The following is a 20,025-nucleotide window of genomic DNA, read 5'->3' as shown; positions in this document are numbered from 1 at the left end:
TCTGAGGCTCAGAGAGAAGCAGAGTCTCTAACTTTTAAAAGGCAATCATGATGAAAGTTTTCCTGGTTTCTCCAGAAGTGCCACAACTTCCATAACTCATTTCTAGGGCATTGTATCTTATTTTACTATATAACAATATATGGAAGATTATCTAATAATTTAATGTATTCATCTATATTTCTTAATCATACAACATCAGTCTCATTGTCAATCATATGAGCTTTGATAACTGGCCTAAAACTTAACTATCTTAGACTTCCTTTCCTCATGAACCAAGTAATTATCACTATGTGGACAAACAAGATAAAAAGCAACATTTTAACCTTATTTATCTTAAATGTGCCAGGGTTGGCTGACCAGCCAGGGGAAAAAGCCAGAATCGGTGACCTCCATGCCAGACACACTCATCCTGGTATGCTATGGTATACCTCCGCGGCCAAAAATTACAGGCCTGGTCATGAAGCTAAAATGACCCCTTAGTTTTGAAGAGATTTCTTTAGCCTTTCTTTAATATAATTTCTAATTGAAATTGTGACCAAAATGGATGGCTCATATGAGTAAGAGTTTGCAGCGTGTCCTTAACTTACTATACGATTAATACGGTACTATGCAGGCACCCAGAAACGAGAATGGAAACACAGGGCTCCATCAGCCTTGAAAGCTTACAGTCTAGATAATATACTCTTTTTTTAGCTGCTTACTTCCTATTGCACACAAATCAACCTAATTATCTACCAAGTCGTTTTTCAAATGTTAATTCATTTTTAAAATTTGGAGTCATTTGGCAACAAATCTCTCCCAGCTATACCTGGATACCCTTAATTGATTTTGCATGGAGAAAGAATACATTTAAACACAAGACAATCTAATTTCAGACAAAAATCAATTATATTTTTATCATATTAGTGTTCAGGCTGAATAGCAATTTAAAGTCTTTGAAACATTTTCTTACACTTATTTAAAGAAAATGTTAGCAATTTGCATTAAAATTAAATATTGTGTTTTTCATTTTGTTGAACTATTGGAAAGTCCAGAGTGGAATTTTCTGAAAGATGCAGAGATTGCCTGTAGTTTCTATAAAGATTCAAATCTGGCAGTAAAATCTTTGTTAATTTTTAGTTGCATTTTCCTACACTCATATTTTAGCATTGTATGTGGGCTGCAATGACATGTTGGGCAAACAACTTAGACCAACACTTTCAAACGTTAAAATTTAAATAGGAAGACAAAAGCAATTATGAGAAGCGTATAATCCATAAAACTGTCTTCACAATTACTAGAGATGGTGGAATACTACTCAATCAAACTGTAATCAATGTATTCCACTATTAACAATCAAAGTATTTTGAAAATGTCTGCTTTATTGCTGAGCAAATTTAATCCCTTTCTAATGGCCAAATTCTACTTTTCATAGTCACATTCAATACAACTTACTGCCATATTAGCTCCCCTACTGTTACCAAACCAGTTCTAAAAGAAATTATTACAACTAAAAATATTGAGAATTGTTCTTTCTTAGGTGACAGTTTGGAAAACTCCTTCAGCTTACTTTTCTAAAAATCAATTTTATTTTGGGCTAGATCAGCTTTACAAAAAACCAAACCCATAAAAGTATTTGTGAGGGTTGCTCCGCTCGGTGTCAAAGCTATTCTCAGAAGCAAAGAGTATATGATGGAACTTTTTTGCCATTTTCTTTTCTTCATATAGACTTTGAAGTGATGGATATCTAAACTGTATGCCTACCAGTGATCCTGCATTACCGATTTCATTTTTGTGAGATGCATAGTATTTTGCACTTTAACACTGCCTCCAACTGCTCAAGGTAGGAAAATCAATTACGCGAATTTCTTGCAAGGCAAAAGGTAACATGGTTTCCTGAGGCAGTCGGAAAAAGGCCCTTGAGGTAGATTTATATTATAGTTTCAATATGAAGTGGCTCATTGGTTTTCAGCATTTTTTTGCATTTTGGTTTGGCAGTAGGGTAAATTATTGGGAAACTATTTCACCTCTTCAGGTGTCTGTGCTAGCTATGCAAAATACGCTCATGTGGGTACAACAAAAGTGAGAGGTTGAGTGAGAATCACTTAAAGGATAGCAAAAAAATTTATTTTTATCATTGTAATTTTTGTGTTGTAGCTGAGCACTGGAATAAGCCTTTGAAAATGGTGGTTTTTAGCAAAATGCTTGATTAGCACTTTTAATAGTACAAGTCAAAAAGTAACATTTAAAATAGTGGTGAAAATTCTGCTCAATGTGAAAGAGAGGAAATGTTTATTATAATAATGCTTTAAACCAATGTAAAATCCTCTGATCCATTACATATTACAACAGATACCAACAAAGGGCACTATCTACACTGTATTTGATCTTTGAAAACTAACGGCCTGAAACTGCCAAGATCTGAGTTACTTCTATAATACCACTTAGATGAATAAGGACTATTCATGGAATTGTCAAGAGCAAATCATGTCAAACCGATCTAATTTCCTTCCACAATGTGGTTACAAGCCTCGTAGGTGGGAAAGCAGCAGTAGATGATGTCTATCTTAAAGCTTTAAACGAATCTCACATGACATACAGAACAGAAACATGGTTTTGATGAAACTTCTACGGAGTGGGTGTAAACTGGTTGGAAAACCAAAACTATAACCAGAACAATTATCAGTGCTTCAGTATTAGTATTATTAAAAAAGAATACCAGGTGGCATCTGCCCTGGCTACAGGTCTCTTTGTTCTTTTAATTAATGACCCAAATAATGAAATTGAATATATTTATTATATTTGCGGAGGACACAAACCAAGAAGGGACCAAGCTCTTTGCCAACCATTTTGCGGGCCAAGATGAGAATTCAGAAGGCACCGGCAAGCTGAAGGAGCGCCGCAGGGAAAACCAGAGTGAGATTCAGCAGGGATGAGTACAAAACTATGAGGAATAACCCCAAACCCATTTGCAATGCATATGGTCACCCGGTGTTTTCCCCTTGGGCCCAGTTTTGTTACAGACAGCGGCAAGGAGCTGCTTTTTTGTGCTGCTGCTTCGCTGTGCCACCGCTCGGCACTTCAGCCGGGAAGGCCTTGGTCTGTTCCGCCAAGGTCCGGAGCAGCGCCAGTTCTCTCAGCGCAAAATCCTCCACCTCCAGCAAGCTCTCCGCTCTCCCCGGGGCCTGCTGGGCCCGCCCAGCCCTTACCCCAGCCCCAGCCCCGCCGCCGGGGCTCCGGGCCTCCCGGGCCGCGCAGGGGCTTAGGCACCGGCTGAGCGGGGAGAGGCGCGGCCCGGCGCGGCGCAGGGGGCGGGCCGAGGCGCGGCGAGACGGCGCCATCTCAGCGCGCCCGGGGCGGGGGAGGCGGTGGGCATGGGGGCTCCCGCCTGGCGCTGGGCGTTGCGCGCCGCCCGTCTCTCCGTCGGTGGCGGGAGGGCTCCAACGGCGCCGCGGCGTGACCCGGGCTGCGGGCCCGCCGCTCCATTTGCCGACTCCGCGGTGAGTGAAGCGTGAGCTCTCCGCCGTGCGCCGGGCCCGCCCCGCGGCGGGAGGGGAGCGGGACGGCCGTGCAGTGTGCGTGGTGGGGAGCTGCGGGGTGGGGAGCAGGAGGGCCACCGTGGCCTAGAGCTGCGCGGGTGTCCTGGCGGGCTGTGCCCCGGCGGGCAGCGTTCAGCAGTCGCTTTGCGTTGTGGGGATACGGTCGCTGCAGGGCGTTAGCGGCGCGGTGGTCTGGGGCAGCGGGCGGAGCGAGCGGAGGAGGTGAGTCTCTGCGGGCTTTTTGCCTGGGCCCTAGTCAGTTCTGCGGACCGCTCGCTGCCTGCGGAGGTAAAATTGCGCCCCAGGTAGTAAGTGGGCCGCTGCCTGTAGCGGTGCAGGCTCCTGTCCGGTAGTCCGCCCGCCCTGCGGGGAGGGCCCGCAGGTGCAGAAGAGCCGTTGTGTGCCTCTTGGTCTGGAACAGCAGCGAAGTGGGACTTGCTCTAGCGAGCCGGCACTTGTACAGCTGCCTCCGGCTCGGCTGAGGGGAGGGACGGCCCTCTGGAAAGCTGCCCCTGCCTCACCGGCGCCTCAGCGCCTAGGGCTTCTCTTCCTTTGCTGCTAGCGATGTTTGTCCTGCTTGAAGCAACTGTAACGTAAAAGGCCCCTAGGTCTAGCCTATTTTTTAAAGCTTCCAACTTTTTAAGTTGTGTTTTGGTTTATTCTGACACAAACCCTCTTTTTTTTTTTCTTTTAAGTGTTAAGATCGATTATATTTAACTATGTGTCTAAACAAAATGCCCACTGGGGTTATTTTTAAGTAGGCCCCGTCCCTGCCGGCCTGTGAAGCAGGCTCCCTTTGGGAGAGCTTGCGTGCAAAACCTTTTTTGGACCAGCAGTGAAAATTTCTTGGCACGCAGGTGGGTTCTTCCGTCAGCTTTCCCTGCGAAAGCTGCAGGTTGGTGCATACGCATTCACTTGCTTTCTGTTTCTGCTAGTCCTCAAGCTCCAGGGATGAGGCCCTGAGGGACAAACGTGCCCGGATCCTGTCACGCGGGCTGCCGAAACAGAAGCCCATAGAAGGAGTTAAGCAAGTGGTGGTCTTTGCTTCTGGAAAAGGGGGAGTTGGAAAATCAACAACAGCAGGTAAGATTTGGTTTTCTTATTGTTTACTTTGCACATTTTGTAATACTTTGTAAGGAATATTTGGGCACTTGTTCTGTCATTACCTTGTAATTGAGTCCCACTAACACAGCCCTTCACCTCTGTCAAGTCGCATTGCAGCCATTGAGAATCTATGTGGGTACAGAGGTATTGGCTTTAAATGAGGTACAACTCGAGCAGACAGCTTTGAAATAATATCCTCATAATTGTGCAGTGCTGTCTTGGGACAGTCTGCTTTCTTAAGAGGCTGTGTAAGCTGAGGTGGAGGGGATCATATGCCAGTGCAGTGGTATTGTTCCTCCTTCCCTAGCAGCATAGGTGTGCCTGTATAGTGCTCCTCCGTGCTATGTCGGCATAGTCATGGGCTCTGTAGAGGATACTAATATTTAGAAGGTTTTAAAATCAGGTCTCTGTCCAATTTTCTCAACTACTTGTATAGGCATTTCATAAACAAAAGATGAAACAGTAGTTATAAACAACACAAATTGATCAGAGCCTTGTGAAGAATCTTGAATTCTTCTCTCAGTCCCACCCCATTAGGTTTTGAATTATTTTTTCTCTAGCTGTGCAGTTCCTAGGTGGTAGAACAAGATAGTACATCGGTTACCAGTACTGCAGAAATTTGCTTGAACTTGAACAAAGTTGACACCTCATTGCAAAGATCTCTGTAAAGTGTTAGAAATTTGTTTAAAAATCTCTTCCTTAGCATCTAGATTAGGAAAAGAGTCATCCTTTAGTTGAATGTTGTCTGCTGTTCATCTCCATTTGCCATGAATAACACATTGCTGTAGCTCTTAATTTCTCATGTTGTGGTTTGTATTTCAGCCATGCTTGAAAAGGACTGACTGTCTAATAAATATTATATGATTGATATAATATGATATCCATAGTAAGAGTAACTGTACTTTTTAAAAAAAAAAAGTATTTTCCTTGTATGTAGGATACACATATATACTATTCTATACATAAGATACACATTCCTGTACAAAGGCATGGAAAACAATCAACACTTGCATTTCTTAATGCTGTACCTTTTGGCTGATGGTTATAATTCACAGGCTGGTTGTTTCAGATTACTGAAAATACCGAATATCTGTTTGTAAATCAACAGATTTACAAACTGAATGTAACTTGAACAGTAAATTCAGATTATCCTCCTCATTCTGCAAACAAATGTGCTAATTTGAGTTCCACTAACTGGCGTCTGTATGTAATTTGTACATATCTGTATGTAATTTGTATATAAAGTATGAGATGTATAAATAACACTTAAAGAGCTGGGAGTTCATACCCATGCGTTTAAAAATAAAAAAGTAGGGTTCAACAAGCCTTAAGTAAGAGAGTTGAAATGTAAATGAACCATTCAGATGTTGCTGTATTGGACAACTTTTTGTTAATGTATTCATTTATAATATTGAGAAGAAAAACAAATCTAGATTCTTGTTTATTAAAATGAGAATAAATTTCATGGTTCAGATCAACAACTGAAGATCAGGTAACTCTTCTGAACAAAGGTATTGCATGGCATCATGAATTACATACTTAAAATTATGTTCTTTGTAATGGAGGTTTGTGGGGAACATGTTTGGTGACAACTCCACAGACTCATTTTGAGAGCAGGATTTGAAAAGGAAGGAGGGTGGTATGCAGTTCTAATTCCTAAAGCACCACAGAAAATATCATCAGTCTTATTGTCTGCATCTCTCTGAAGGACTGTCAAGGCTCTTCATATTCTTTCCACCAGTGTGTTTATGTTTCAGTTGCTCTGGATCTCCGTTTCAGGACAAGTGGATATGCATTCTAGTCAAGTTTGTCAGGGCCATTCCTTAACCTATCTTTGTATTTCTGTTGAATAACTCTTTCTGTTTGTTGCATATAGCTTTCATATTGTATTCTCTCTTGCTTCTAGCACTTTTTGGTCTTCTGAAATCAATGTAGTCAATGATTCAGTAAAGCCTTTGACACTGTCTCCCACAGCATTCTCCTAGAGAAGCTGTCGGCTCACGGCCTAGACAGGTGCACTCTTCGCTGGGTAAAAAACTGGCTGGACGGCCGAGCCCAGAGAGCTGTGGTGAACGGAGTTAAATCCAGTTGGCGGCCGGTCACGAGCGGTGTTCCCCAGGGCTCAATACTGGGGCCGGTCCTGTTCAATATCTTTATCAACGATCTGGACAAGGGGGTCGAGTGCTCCCTCAGTAAGTTTGCAGACGACACCAAGTTGGGCGGGAGTGTTGATCTGCTGGAGGGCAGGAAGGCTCTGCAGAGGGACGTGGACAGGCTGGATCGATGGGCCAAGGCCAACTGTATGAGGTCCAGCAAGGCCAAGTGCCGGGTCCTGCACTTCGGCCACAACAACCCCAGGCAACGCTACAGGCTTGAGGCAGAGTGGCTGGAAAGCTGCCCAGAGGAAAAGGACCTGGGGGTGCTGATTGACAGCCGGCTTAACATGAGCCGGCAGTGTGCTCAGGTGGCCAAGAAGGCCAACGGAATCCTGGCCTGTATTAGGAATAGTGTGGCCAGCAGGACTAGGGAGGTGATCGTGCCCCTGTACTCGGCACTGGTGAGGCCGCACCTCGAATACTGTGTTCAGTTTTGGGCCCCTCACTACAAGAAAGACATGGAGGTGCTGGAGCGTGTCCAGAGGAGGGCAACGAAGCTGGTGAAGGGCCTGGAGCACAAGTCTTATGAGGAGCGGCTGAGGGAACTGGGGTTGTTTAGCCTGGAGAAGAGGAGGCTGAGGGGAGACCTCATCACGCTCTACAACTACCTGAAAGGAGGTTGTAGCGAGGTGGTGTTGGTCTCTTCTGCCAAGTAACTAGCGATAGGACAAGAGGAAATGGCCTCAAGTTGCGCCAAGGGAGGTTTAGATTGGATATTAGGAGAAATTTCTTTACTGAAAGAGTGGTCAGGCCTTGGAACAGGCTGCCCAGGGAAGTGGTTGAGTCACCATCCCTGGAAGTATTTAAAAGACGTGTAGATGAGGCGCTTAGGGACATGGTGTAGTAGACATGGTGTGTTGGGTTGATGGTTGGACAGGATGATCTTAGAGGTCTTTTCCAACCTTAATGATTCTATGATTCTATGATTAAAAGAAGAAATTGTATTACAGAAAAAATATGTTTCAATGCGTGTTTAAATAGTTTGGTGGTTGGTGGTTGTTGTTGTTGTTGTTTGCCTAGTGTAAGTGTTGGTTTGTTTGTTTGTTTCCTATGTTGCCTATCTCTCTCCTGTCAAGTTTCTGTCTTTTACCAGCATTCTGCTGTATGTTCTTCATCTGTCTCTTCTGGCTCCTCTTTTGCATTCTGAAGATGAGAGTAGAAAATTGATTCTGGCATGAGAAGAGTTTAAAGTGTGGTCTTGAAAGAAGAGAAGTTTTGAATTTATTGACACTCTTACTGTTTTCAGCTGTGGAAGTGGAATAAAATTAATGGCTGGTGTTCTTGCTCACATTTTGTTAGTCCTGCAGTTTGAGGAAAATAAAACTACTGATACTACCAACTACCCTGGCCTTAAGACATTTTTAGCAAAGACTAACGGGCTGAGATTTTTCATTATTGTTCAGGAGATAAAGTCAACACATGGTCAAATGTATCTCAGTCATATTAACTGTGTTTTAATTTTTTTTTTCTCTTGCATGCTTTTATTCTGCATGTAGGATGTACTATTATTGAAACTCGCCCTTTCAAACTGGGGGCCAAAATCCATCTATTCACCTGACCAACCCAGACACAGGTCTGGGCTTTGGCAAAGGTGATAATAGTATTTGTTCATGGTTCTTTTCAGGATCAATGGCATGTTTTTTGATTCTGGGCCTTCTCTACATATTAAAATTTTCTGATAAATAGTCATAAACTGGTTCTTCTATTTCTAAATGCCACTTACATTGAGATGTAAGTATTGAAAGTTATCTTTCAGAGAGAGTTCATCTTAGTTATCTGTAGGTATTTTATTGATGATGTAGATATACTCAGCTGGCTATGTACGTGTCTGATTTTGGGCCAAGAACTTTTATTTGTAATGTTAGCTCAATGTTCTGAGAATTAAACTGTGCTATTCCTAGGGCCAGTTTGGATTTGGAAGTTACAAAGTCCAAACTAATAAACCTTCCCAGACTTGTACTGATTTCAAGAAGAGTAACTGATTTCCTGTGCATCGTTCTTGATACCTGTCAGCTGGTTTAGCATGGGCGTAAATACCATGGTGACTTTTCTTGGAGCCTGCTGTGAAGCTTTAAAAAATAATAGTAATAAAAAAAAGAAAAGTTGTATTGAACTTCTGGAATGTATCTGCCCTGCTCTCCTGCACTCCTGATTATGGGAACTTACTAGTTAGGGCCAACATGAATGTTTAGGGTCAGGTTAGGTCCTATGCTGCATCTCTATGCCCTCTTGGAACTGATGGTAATACAAAGACAATGGAATGTAAGAATCAGCTGGGATTCAACAGAGAATATGAGGCGTCCAGCTAAAAACCTCAGGTTTTCCCATTGTATTATTCCCACTGTCTCCCTTTTTTCCCTTCAATAGTTGAATATCCTTTACTGAAGAAGCATTGTGGATCATGCTTTAATTTTCACACATGATATTTGTATAGGAAGAAGATAAATGTATAAAGTGGTTTTGAGACAGTGTGTGGAGTAACTTGCTGCTTCTGTTATGCCTCTTCAGACATGAGCTGCAGTTGATTTTTTTTTTTCTATTTATCATGGGTTTGCTTGTTTTTTCTCCTTATCTGTGATTTGTAGATTGGTCTCCAAGTTTCAAAGGATAAATTTTTCTCTGATTGATTCAGGGAACAGTTAATCAAGCATCTGTTTAAATAGCAAACTGAAGAATAAAATCTATATGCTTTATCAGTTTAGGAATAAACAGAGGTTGTGTGCTTCTTAGGGAGAGCTGTACAATTTTCCTTGTTAACCTCCTCACCTTTTGGATTAAAGGAACTTATCTTTCTCAACACTAAATTCTTTAAGCTGGGAATCTGGCTTCTCAGCTTGTTCTCAGTAGCTTCATGCTCTTCTAGAACAAGGCTGACCACAGCTTGTCTTTTTTAAAATGCTTTATGGACTGACATACAGCAATGTGTAAAGAAAGCAAAATGTTACCCAAGAAAGAGGGGGGTGGGGTGGGGGGGGCGTTAGGTTTTTTTTTGGTGTGGGTTTTCCCCCCCCCCCCCCCCTTCTAAAACACGTTACTCCTTGGGTTATAACAATTACTATTTGGTTATACTGAAGTTTCTAGAAGGTCTTCCAACATAATTGAAGCTGGTGAGCCATTAAAAGATACCATTTCTTCTGTGTGCCTTTTAGTTATGGGAGTTAAGTATTGATGGAAATGTAAAAGCTGTAAACAAACCTACAGTCTTTTTAATTGCTTCATCCTGGTTTTCTGTTTCTTTAGTAGTTACAGGTGCTTTCACAGTAGATGAGACTTTGTTTTCTGACATAAAAATCAAGTGAAAAGCATGCATTGTACCTTCTTTCAGAAAATATCCATGTTTAATATATCACAAGAAATCAAAAAAAGCGGTATGATTATCTTTCTGGACACAGTACTTTAATAGTTTAGGTCAATACTTACCTAATCTCTAGTTATTAGAAAGTTCACTAGAGACTGTGGTGAAGGTTACCTATGGTGGGGTTATTTTACTTCTATAGTACAGTGTCCACTTTTCAAAAGTCAAGTGGGTACCTCAAAATTTTTTTCTTAGTGTTATCCTTCAGCAAAATACTTAGATTGTATTTTTATTTTGCAGTGTCCTCTAGAAACTTAGAGTTTGCAAGTTTTTGCAGATTAGCTTGCTTGTTAGCCTGTTAGCAAACATGGACTGAAATGTGGGTGCTGCTGCCACTTAAACTAGTAATATTGTAGAGGTGCAAGAAGCTAAGAACCAAGATGATAAATACAATTAAGTGTGATGTATTTATATTTATTTGTATTTTCTCTTGTTAGAAATGATAACATTCTCAATATTTAGGAATTAAGTTTTCTTGCACTTAATCTTTTTTTTTTTTTCCCTTTCCTCTTTCTTGCAGTAAATATAGCCCTCGCCCTAGCAGCAAATGATTCGGTAGGTGAACATCTAATTATCAGCCTTAATGTGAAACAAGTATGTGAGTAATAAATAAATTGGTTACTGCTGGGGGCAGTCACATACATTAAATCTAAGTATTTACTCTGACAGTTAATTTCTTCATTTGTTTTTCATGGACTTCTGAGTTTTTATTAATTTGTTTATATTTTATCAGTACCATGAATGACTTAGTAGCTCTCATCCTTCATCTGGGTTTGGCTGTGTCCTTTCCCTTGGGTGTCTCTGAGTTCAACTACATTTCTGCAAGGATGTGTAGACATAGTAGAGGATGTTTGTGCAGGTTGGAGACATGTAATAAATAATTAAATTCTATCACTTCAGAGCACTCACTTGGAAAAAATATGAGTAAGTGCTGGATGGTGTCCAAAACATTTTTTATAGCTCTAAAGATTTACTTTTTCTGGAGGAATTAATGTGTAAAAATACTTTATATATAAACAGCTGAAGAAAAAAAGGAGGTACGTATCTTTCCTAAAGCTTGGAAATACATTTTTTGAGTGACAAAATATCATCGCCCAGTTTGGTATTGCTCAAACTATTACTTGGACTACAAATAGACAGTGGGAACCATTCAAGTGTAAAAACAACAGGTCTTCCTTATGTCCACCTGCTGCTATAAACTGGGAACAGTTCCATTGTGGACATTTATTGCCACAGAGGTAAACTCAGAAGCAACCTTCACTTCCCATGTAAGAGTGTATAATGCAGGTTTTGTACTCATAAAGCATTAGTTAAAAACAAAGTATCCTCAAGTACTTTAATCTGGTAAATGTAGCATCTTTTTCTTATTGTAAAAGATGAGTAAAAGAAAACAACAGGTAGAAGGAGTGAGTTTTACATGCAATCTGCACACTTCCTGTAGGAATTTTGTAAAAGATTAAAAAAATTTCCATAAACTGAGTCATACTTGATAAGAAGAGAGTGTTTAAAGCTGTAGTATGAAATATGTAGTGTTTGTAACAGCATCTGATCTTGATATTTCACAGTTTTTAATTCTGTGTTTTAAATAGGCTGCCGGAATAATTTGATTTCAGAGAAAAATCTGTCATCTTGAAAAGCAAAACTGCTTGAATGGTTCCTTCTAATTAACTTTAAAACATGGCATTTGCTGTAATACTTCTACAAAATGAATGTGATCCTGCAGTGGGATCTGTGTTGTGGCATGGTCATTGAGTAGCTCCATGGAAACCATGTCAACTAATTGCACATAACTTTCTGTACCAGCTTAAGTGTTTTTAGGATTGTGCCTGATACTTTTCAAACGTGCAGTTTTGTGCATTGTTTAAATTTATATTTAGATAAAACATCTCTTAGTAATTCTGATATACACAAGTTGTGGGATTATACCCTTTTGTTAGGAGTTAAACATCTGGCTTTAAACATAATGATGTGATACACGGCTTCAATAGCCTATTAAAACACTTGTAAGGCTCACAAATAAGAGAGACCATAGTCCTAGAATGATTGAAGAGGTTGTTGCTGGAGTTATTTGGAAAATCAGGGACTGAGAAATAATTTTAAATGAAATTGAGCCAAGAAAGTTAAGTAAACATAGAATGTGCTGGTCATTTCTGATGTTACGATTATGTGGTGGTGTAAAATTGGAGGCCAGCATCTGGTGGATGTTAATCAATGAAGAGCAGCTGAAATTGATGAAATAGCTGTGACTTGCATGAGCTGATGGTCACAATTTAACAAGCTGCTGCCATGGTGAAATTGTGCATTGATGTAGTTACAGGTTAGAAAATATGAAATTAAGGTGGATTGAATAAACTCAACTCTATCTTCCTGTCATGCATTAATATCTTTTTTTTTTTTTTTTTTTTGAGATAATGATGGCATACATCATATTTATGTTTAACCTTTGGGCTTGAATTTGCTGGTGTGTTCATTTGTGTACTCCCTTTGATTTCAGTTTACTAGTTTTGTGAGTCAGGGTTATGAAATGAATATGTCTAGGATCTTGATCCAGGCTGGGATTGTTCAGGGCTCTGGATTGTAGGGATCATTGCAATGTTCATTTTTCTTACAGTGAAATAAATAAGGAGGTTGTTTTTCAGAGTCCATTGGTGCCTCCTGCTGAAGTTTATAGTGAATTTCTTTGACCTCAGATATGCAGCAATGCACCTCTTCATTTTACTTTTAGTAACTACTGATTGTGCATTGCCTTCCCATGGTTTCCCTTCCCTTCATTGCTATTTTAAGTTCATCTTTCTGAGGAAGCAGTAATGATTCTGTTAGTAGATCCGAGCTTCAGCAGCCTCCTGCAACTTCATTACAGTCCTTACATCTCTTGTAAGCAAAATACAGATTTATAGAAACTGATGCTTGAACATGATGTACTGTTTAAAGAAACGACTCGTGGAGAAAGATAGGTCACCATGACAATAAAGGTCTGTGCTTCCTTCATTACATACAGTCTGTTTCTGTCACAAGTGCAATGTTTATAACTAGATTTTCAAAGCAAGTAGTTTACTGGAGCTGCATGACTTTAAAAATAATGTCTTCTGATCTTTCAAGTGTTCTTTTTCTAAGATTATACAGGTCACAGACTATTGAGAACAACTGTTTTCTGGTGAGGGAGATCTGTGGAAGATGCATTCAGAGGAGATTGGATTAGAGTAGATTCTTGCTGCTTTCAGTAACAGCTATGACGTCTTATTGTTGTTTGATAGTGTCATAAACTGGAAGAAGATTAACAGTCAAAGCATAAAGGAATTTTTTGTCCTCTTGGTAAAAGAAAGCTTCCTTCCATCTTCTCTTAAAAGTCTACTTTCTATAGTTAAAAAACAAAACCAAAACCCCACTGTTTCTATAGATAGATAATTTTTTTTTTAATATGGAAGCTTTTTCTCATTCTTTATTTCTTTATTTACTTATTTATTAAGGCATTGACAGAGCCTTGGACATTGTCATGGGCACACAGTGGATATTGTCATGGCGCACAGTGTTGTTGGCAGAGCTGGGATTAGAATTCAGGAGTTCAAGTCTTGCATGCTGGTGCTCAGTCTGTTTGGCATATTTTTACCTCATGGTTACAGAGTAAATAATTCAAGACAGGATTTCATTTAGATGCCCAGATACCACGTCCAAGACAAAGTAGGTTTTTTGGGAGTTTTGTTTTGGTTTTTTTTGATGCAAAGCCAGGGAAACAAACAGAGCAGCCTCTTATCCCTTTCTGGAATATTAGGCTTTTGGTACCCCAGGTTACCTGTTGTATATGGATTAGTTAAGAATTGTATAAGCTCTTGTGCCTGTACCAAGACCTATAAATCTATACAGTGTTCTTTTTGTGTTAAGAAATAACTTAAAGTTTTACCCTTGTGTCCTATTTTTAATTGCTTGCTTAGCTTGACAGCTGATTCTTTTCGTTCTTTTGATGTACCAGCAGTCAGTTGTGCTCCCCTAGGAGCGCTTGGGAAGAATTTTTGGGTTTCGTTCCAGGACGATTTATATTCAGGCTAGAATGACTGTTTATGAAAGCTGCCTGGCCAGAGACAATTTATTATAGTAGAAACAAGTTGAATTAATAGATGGCAGCAATAATAGGATAGAGATTGCTTGTTTATGAACAGAGTATTTTAGTGAGCAAACACCAGCTGTGCATGACTAAGGATGGCACAAATCCAGTTGGGAGGCTGCATGCTTGTGCTGTCACTATGAGGCGAGCTCCCCAGGCAGATTTCCTTTGACTCTCCTTTTCTTTCCAGGAAGATTTACATTTTTCACTATAGGATGAAATGGTTTTTGTGTTGTGAAGGACAGGGGAGCAAGAAGTAAAACCATATGGAACAAATTAGCATGTAAACATAAGCAAGTGGCTTCTGCCTGCAGTAGTGGTGGCATGTGATGAAAGGCATCAGTTGTAACTATTCTAGCCCAACACTGGGTCCGGGGATTAATGGGTCAGGCAGACCAGGGCCAAAATCTGAAATACACCAAGGCTGATTTTTATCCTAGGGGGTGGCCTTTGTTTTCCCAAGTGAACCCGCTGCTCGCTGAGCAAGGCGGTATTTTACATGTGAGGCCATCCCTGTTTCTGCAGGGGGGTGCCAGGCGCTTCCCCCTCCTATCATAGAATCATAGAATCATTAAGGTTGGAAAAGACCTCTAAGATCATCCTGTCCAACCATCAACCCAACACACCATGTCTACTACACCATGTCCCTAAGCGCCTCATCTACACGTCTTTTAAATACTTCCAGGGATGGTGACTCAACCACTTCCCTGGGCAGCCTGTTCCAAGGCCTGACCACTCTTTCAGTAAAGAAATTTCTCCTAATATCCAATCTAAACCTCCCTTGGCGCAACTTGAGGCCATTTCTTCTTGTCCTATCGCTAGTTACTTGGCAGAAGAGACCAACACCACCTCGCTACAACCTCCTTTCAGGTAGTTGCAGAGCGCGATGAGGTCTCCCCTCAGCCTCCTCTTCTCCAGGCTAAACAACCCCAGTTCCCTCAGCCGCTCCTCATAAGACTTGTGCTCCAGGCCCTTCACCAGCTTCGTTGCCCTTCTCTGGACACGCTCCAGCACCTCCATGTCCTTCTTGTAGTGAGGGGCCCAAAACTGAACACAGTATTCGAGGTGCGGCCTCACCAGTGCCGAGTACAGGGGCACGATCACCTCCCTAGTCCTGCTGGCCACACTATTTCTGATACAGGCCAGGAGGCCATTGGCCTTCTTGGCCACCTGAGCACACTGCTGGCTCATGTTCAGCTGGCTGTCAATCAGCACCCCCAGGTCCTTTTCCTCTGGGCAGCTTTCCAGCCACTCTTCCCCAAGCCTGTAGCGTTGCCTGGGGTTGTGGCCGAAGTGCAGGACCCGGCACTTGGCCCTGTTGAACCTCATACAGTTGGCCTTGGCCCATCGATCCAGCCTGTCCACGTCCCTCTGCAGAGCCTTCCTACCCTCGAGCAGATCAACACTCCCGCCCAACTTGGTGTCATCTGCAAACTTACTGAGGGAGCACTCGACCCCCTCGTCCAGATTGTTGATAAAGATATTGAACAGGACCGGCCCCAGTATTGAGCCCTGGGGAACACCGCTCGTGACCGGCCGCCAACTGGATTTAACTCCGTTCACCACAACTCTCTGGGCTCGGCCGTCCAGCCAGTTTTTTACCCAGCGAAGACTGCACCTGTCTAGGCCGTGAGCCGCCAGCTTCTCTAGGAGAATGCTGTGGGAGACAGTGTCAAAGGCCTTACTGAAGTCCAGGTAGACCACATCCACAGCCTATCCCTCATCCACGAGGCGGGTCACCCAGTCATAGAAGGAGATCAGGTTGGTCAAGCAGGACCTGCCTTCCATGAACCCGTGCTGGCTGGGCCTGATCCCCTGGTTGTCCCGGACATGGCTCGTGAGCGCCCTCAAAACGAACCGCTCCATAATCTTCCCCGGCACCGAGGTCAGGCTGACCGGCCTGTAATTCCCCGGATCCTCCTTCCGGCCCTTCTTATAGATCGGTGTCACATTGGCAAGCCTCCAGTCGTCCGGGACTTCCCCAGTTAACCAGGACTGCTGGTAAATGATGGAGAGCGGCTCGGCAAGCTCCTCCGCCAGCTCCCTCAGTACGCTCGGATGGATCCCATCCGGCCCCATAGACTTGTGAATGTCCAGGTGGCGTAGCAGGTCATTAACTTCTTCCTCTTGAATTATGGGGGGTTTATCCTGCTCGTTGTCCTTGTCTTCCAGGACTTCTCCTGTGGTGCTTCACCTCGGGCAGGAAAAGGCCAAACACTCTGTCCTGTAATGTACAGAAAGCTGGGGAAAGTTGATGATTAGCTAAAGGAAAAATACTTATTCAAACGATATCACAGTCAAAATGTCTCAACGCAGATTTTTTTTTTTTTTTTAAAAAAAGCAGAAAACTTGTGTGGCTATCTGCTATAAGAGAGGTTTCTCGCAAATATATAGGAAGTTATAGCATAGAAATTATGTAGTTATGAGCAGAGTCTTCATATAAATTCACTATTATGATAATAAAATTAGTTTAATTATTTCAAAATGTGTATTTAATCAAACAACACATATTAATTTTAAAACTACTCAAAATCCACCCAGCCTATTTTCTTTACATTCCAACTTTTTTTCCAAATATTTGGCTCCTGTAATTAAACTGTTTGTCTACAGGACAATATTTGACTGGTGCATTAATAGATGACATCACAATGTGTGTACATTTCTTTCTGGTAAGGAGAAAATTCCTGCTGGGGGAAACAAACAAATCTAGAAGAATTTAGTCAATAATGTGCTCCTTCACTGAATAATTATAGTGTGAAGGCAAGTTTTGACCTGTTTTGTCCTCCTCCTGTGCAGCTTTCCTAATTATTAGGGTTTGATTTCTAGGCATCTTTACCTTTGTTGCTTAGAGAATCAGAAGACTGTAATTGCTATAGATAAGGTGTTCATGCCTGTTTCTTAATGCTAAAAAGTGTCAATAAAGCTGGAGATGTCAGTTAGAATTGATTGGGGTTATCTTGCAGTGACAGCTCAGCTTCTAGATCAGCTGACAATAAAGCTTTAAAAATCTGTTTTTCAAGTAAAAAATGAGTGACATTAAAAATATTTTTAAACATAAGCCAGTTAAGATGTTTTATTTTAATCAAATTACTATATGCTTAACTTGAGGAAAATAAAAATTTTTTTTTTTTTTTTTAAAGTATTGCATGTAGAGTTAGTTATCTGCATCCTGAGTCTTCAAGTCATGGAAAGCCTAGCGCAGATGTCAGAGAGATTGATGTGAAAGGTGGAGCGTGTTTATAATAATTTGGCATGCTGTGAAAGCGGTGAGGCATCTTGTAGAAATGTAGTAATGTTTGGGATTCTGTTTTGGATTTTGGTAATTTATTTTTAAAATGCTGCTGTATTGAAATTTTTTTCAATAGGATACATAATGTGCAAGAAGACCAAACAAGGTTGAATTACTGGTATCTGATTATTTAGAAATCTGACTAGGAGCTACTGCAGACTGTTGTGGAAAAAAGTGCCAGAGAAGTTCTGTAGCTGACAGAAAATTAGAAGATCTCCATATGAAGGAAAAGGGCTTTTAAACCAGTAGAAGAGTGAGTGTTTAAAAGAAGTCTGCATTTCTAGGATAGAGAGTGAGAACACTGCAGTGGTACTTTTTTGACTTTAATCCAATTTACAGCTAGGCACTTAAATAGTGTGCAGCTGAAAGAATTAGAGAATTAGGGGTTAAAAGATGGCTATTCAGTGTGTCAGTATGTCAAACAAGGAATCCAGAGCCTGTCCTGATTTTACGTTCCCTTTTGTCCTATGTGTTGCTACTTGCAGTTTGGGATTAGCTTTAAGTCTATAATGACATTAAAAGGGTAAATTGAGAGTCCTGGTGGTGGATTAAGAGCACCAGCTTTAAAAATAACTGGCACCTTCACTTAGCAAAGCTGGAATTTCTGTCTTTGGAATGGGCTGCAGCTGCTGAATATTGGGAGTGCTTCTAATGTAGGGAATCCCTCGCCATATAGAACAATGACAGCTCATTAACCTGTGCCTCCATCCTTCCCAGGTTGAACACCAGGGAATTCTGGTGGTCTGCAGAGTTTACTTCAAAGTAAAATATCATCCACTAACATCCAGTGGGGATACATATGCCCTACCAAGTATGGAAAAAAGTCTCAGAAAAGATGAGCAAAAATGAAATTAATGCTGTCAAAGAGTCTCTGGATGTTTAGCAGTAACATAGGCTATGTTGATTAACAGCTATTTATAGTAGCTTTTTGTGAGCTGATTTTTTTCTCTTTTTTTGTTCTTTCTCTCTATTGGCATGAAGTCTTTTATCAGGCTCATTCCTCAATAAAGCATTTGGCAACTTAGAAGAAATCGATGAATACTACCAGATTCTCCACTGAACACAGAAGTATGTGTGGAGGGGTCCTCTGTAGTATATGAGTGGAACTGGTTGCATTTGAATGAAAAATCTGTTACTGGAAAATGTAATTGATTTCATAGTTAATACTACCTGAAAGACAAAAAAGGGACCTACATAAAGGAAGTGTATCGGAGAGACTAAACAATGTCTGCTAAAATAGTTAACGGGAGGGAAGATATGGATCATTTTGTCTTTAGCATGGACCTATGTCATCTGTACAAGGACCATGTGTAGTAAAACTCACCTGCCTAAGAGAACAAACATAGTAACAATTGAATAATTTTGAATCTGCATAAGGAAAAGCAAAAGAGACAGAATTTACTGGATTTTTACAAGACCTGTCTCTGCCAGTATATAGAGGGACTGTGTCTAATATGACCTTCAACAACTTTATTTTAATTTTTTCCCCCAAAAGAATTTATTACAACTAAGTTCAGAGCTTGAAAATCATTAATTCAGAATACAGCTGTCTTGCCAATCTCTATCACTCACAAGGCAGTGGCCAAGTTCAAAGGCTGAACTGAAATTTAATTACGTTGAGAATCTTGCCAGAGAAGTTAAAGGAAAGGATCTTTTTAGTGAGATTATCTATGCCTGCAATTTGTAACTGCACAAAATAAGTGGTAGGATTCTCATCTTTCAGGGATATATGCAAGAATATCTTCTTTATCTATTGATGTAGCATTTGGTTTTCCTATAAATACAGAATCTATACCTGGCGACTGTGAAAACATGTTTTTATTTCTTAGTGTAGGGGAGAGAAGTTTCTAAATTGGTATGAAAACTTTACTGTATTTGTACTGGAGTAAGAGATGCAGTGATTTTTTTGGATATACCTTATGCTGAATATTTGTCAGAAATCTTTAGACAGGTCTAATTGGGCAAATTATCTTGTTGAGAAGATTAATGGTAGTGAAGTAAAAAGGATGATGTAGTCAATGATGTAAAAGTAGAAGATGAAGAGGAGTTATAGTTCTTTACCACAATCCTTTATCCTGTAAATTTTTTTTTTGTGGTCTTGAGCTCACCAATGATCAGATGAGACCATGACAGCTGGTACCAGTACTGCAGAAAGAGCAAATCCTTGCAGTAGTTAGCCTATGCTAAAGAACGTTTAGCTAGAGGCGGGGGGAAACCTTAAAAGTATTGACAGGAAGGTAAATATGAACATTTGTGAGTGTTTAAGTATATTTTTTGATGAATAGAGCAAGAGACTACTTCTGTGTTTTCACGTGCTGACAATATATTTATTGCTAATTTTGTGTTCTTTCTGCCTGATGGAATATTGGTAAAGATCTTACTGAAGAGGTCAATAATTCTGCATGTGTTACTTTAGTATATTTTTTCAAAGTAGCTTGCCATATGTCCAGTGACGTGGAAGTACATGATTAAATCATATGGGAGTGGTATAATTGTCAGTTATG

The 20,025-nt window shown here is 40.8% G+C and overlaps 1 protein-coding gene across 13 annotated transcripts in view; it reads left to right on the top strand.

Annotated features, from left to right (window-relative positions):
• The first annotated feature begins 3,315 nt into the window (after positions 1-3,315).
• NUBPL (NUBP iron-sulfur cluster assembly factor, mitochondrial) overlaps positions 3,316-20,025 on the top strand; it is a 152,634-nt gene continuing 135,924 nt past the window's right edge. For 8 of the 13 annotated variants that reach the window (XM_075151704.1, XM_075151703.1, XM_075151705.1 and 5 more), the window contains exons 1-3: positions 3,316-3,479; positions 4,454-4,601; positions 10,654-10,688. In XM_075151704.1, coding sequence (XP_075007805.1) covers positions 3,354-3,479; positions 4,454-4,601; positions 10,654-10,688 — 309 coding nt within the window. In that variant the 5' untranslated portion in view covers positions 3,316-3,353. Of the gene's footprint in view, positions 3,480-3,534; positions 3,741-4,453; positions 4,602-10,653; positions 10,689-20,025 lie in introns of those variants that run through there. The other 5 variants (XM_075151707.1, XM_075151708.1, XM_075151711.1 and 2 more) reach the window with 5 other exon arrangements.

This window comes from Calonectris borealis, chromosome 5 (genome assembly GCF_964195595.1).
Source record: "Calonectris borealis chromosome 5, bCalBor7.hap1.2, whole genome shotgun sequence".
Lineage (NCBI taxonomy): Eukaryota > Metazoa > Chordata > Aves > Procellariiformes > Procellariidae > Calonectris > Calonectris borealis.
This window is presented reverse-complemented; position numbering and strand designations above follow the sequence as displayed.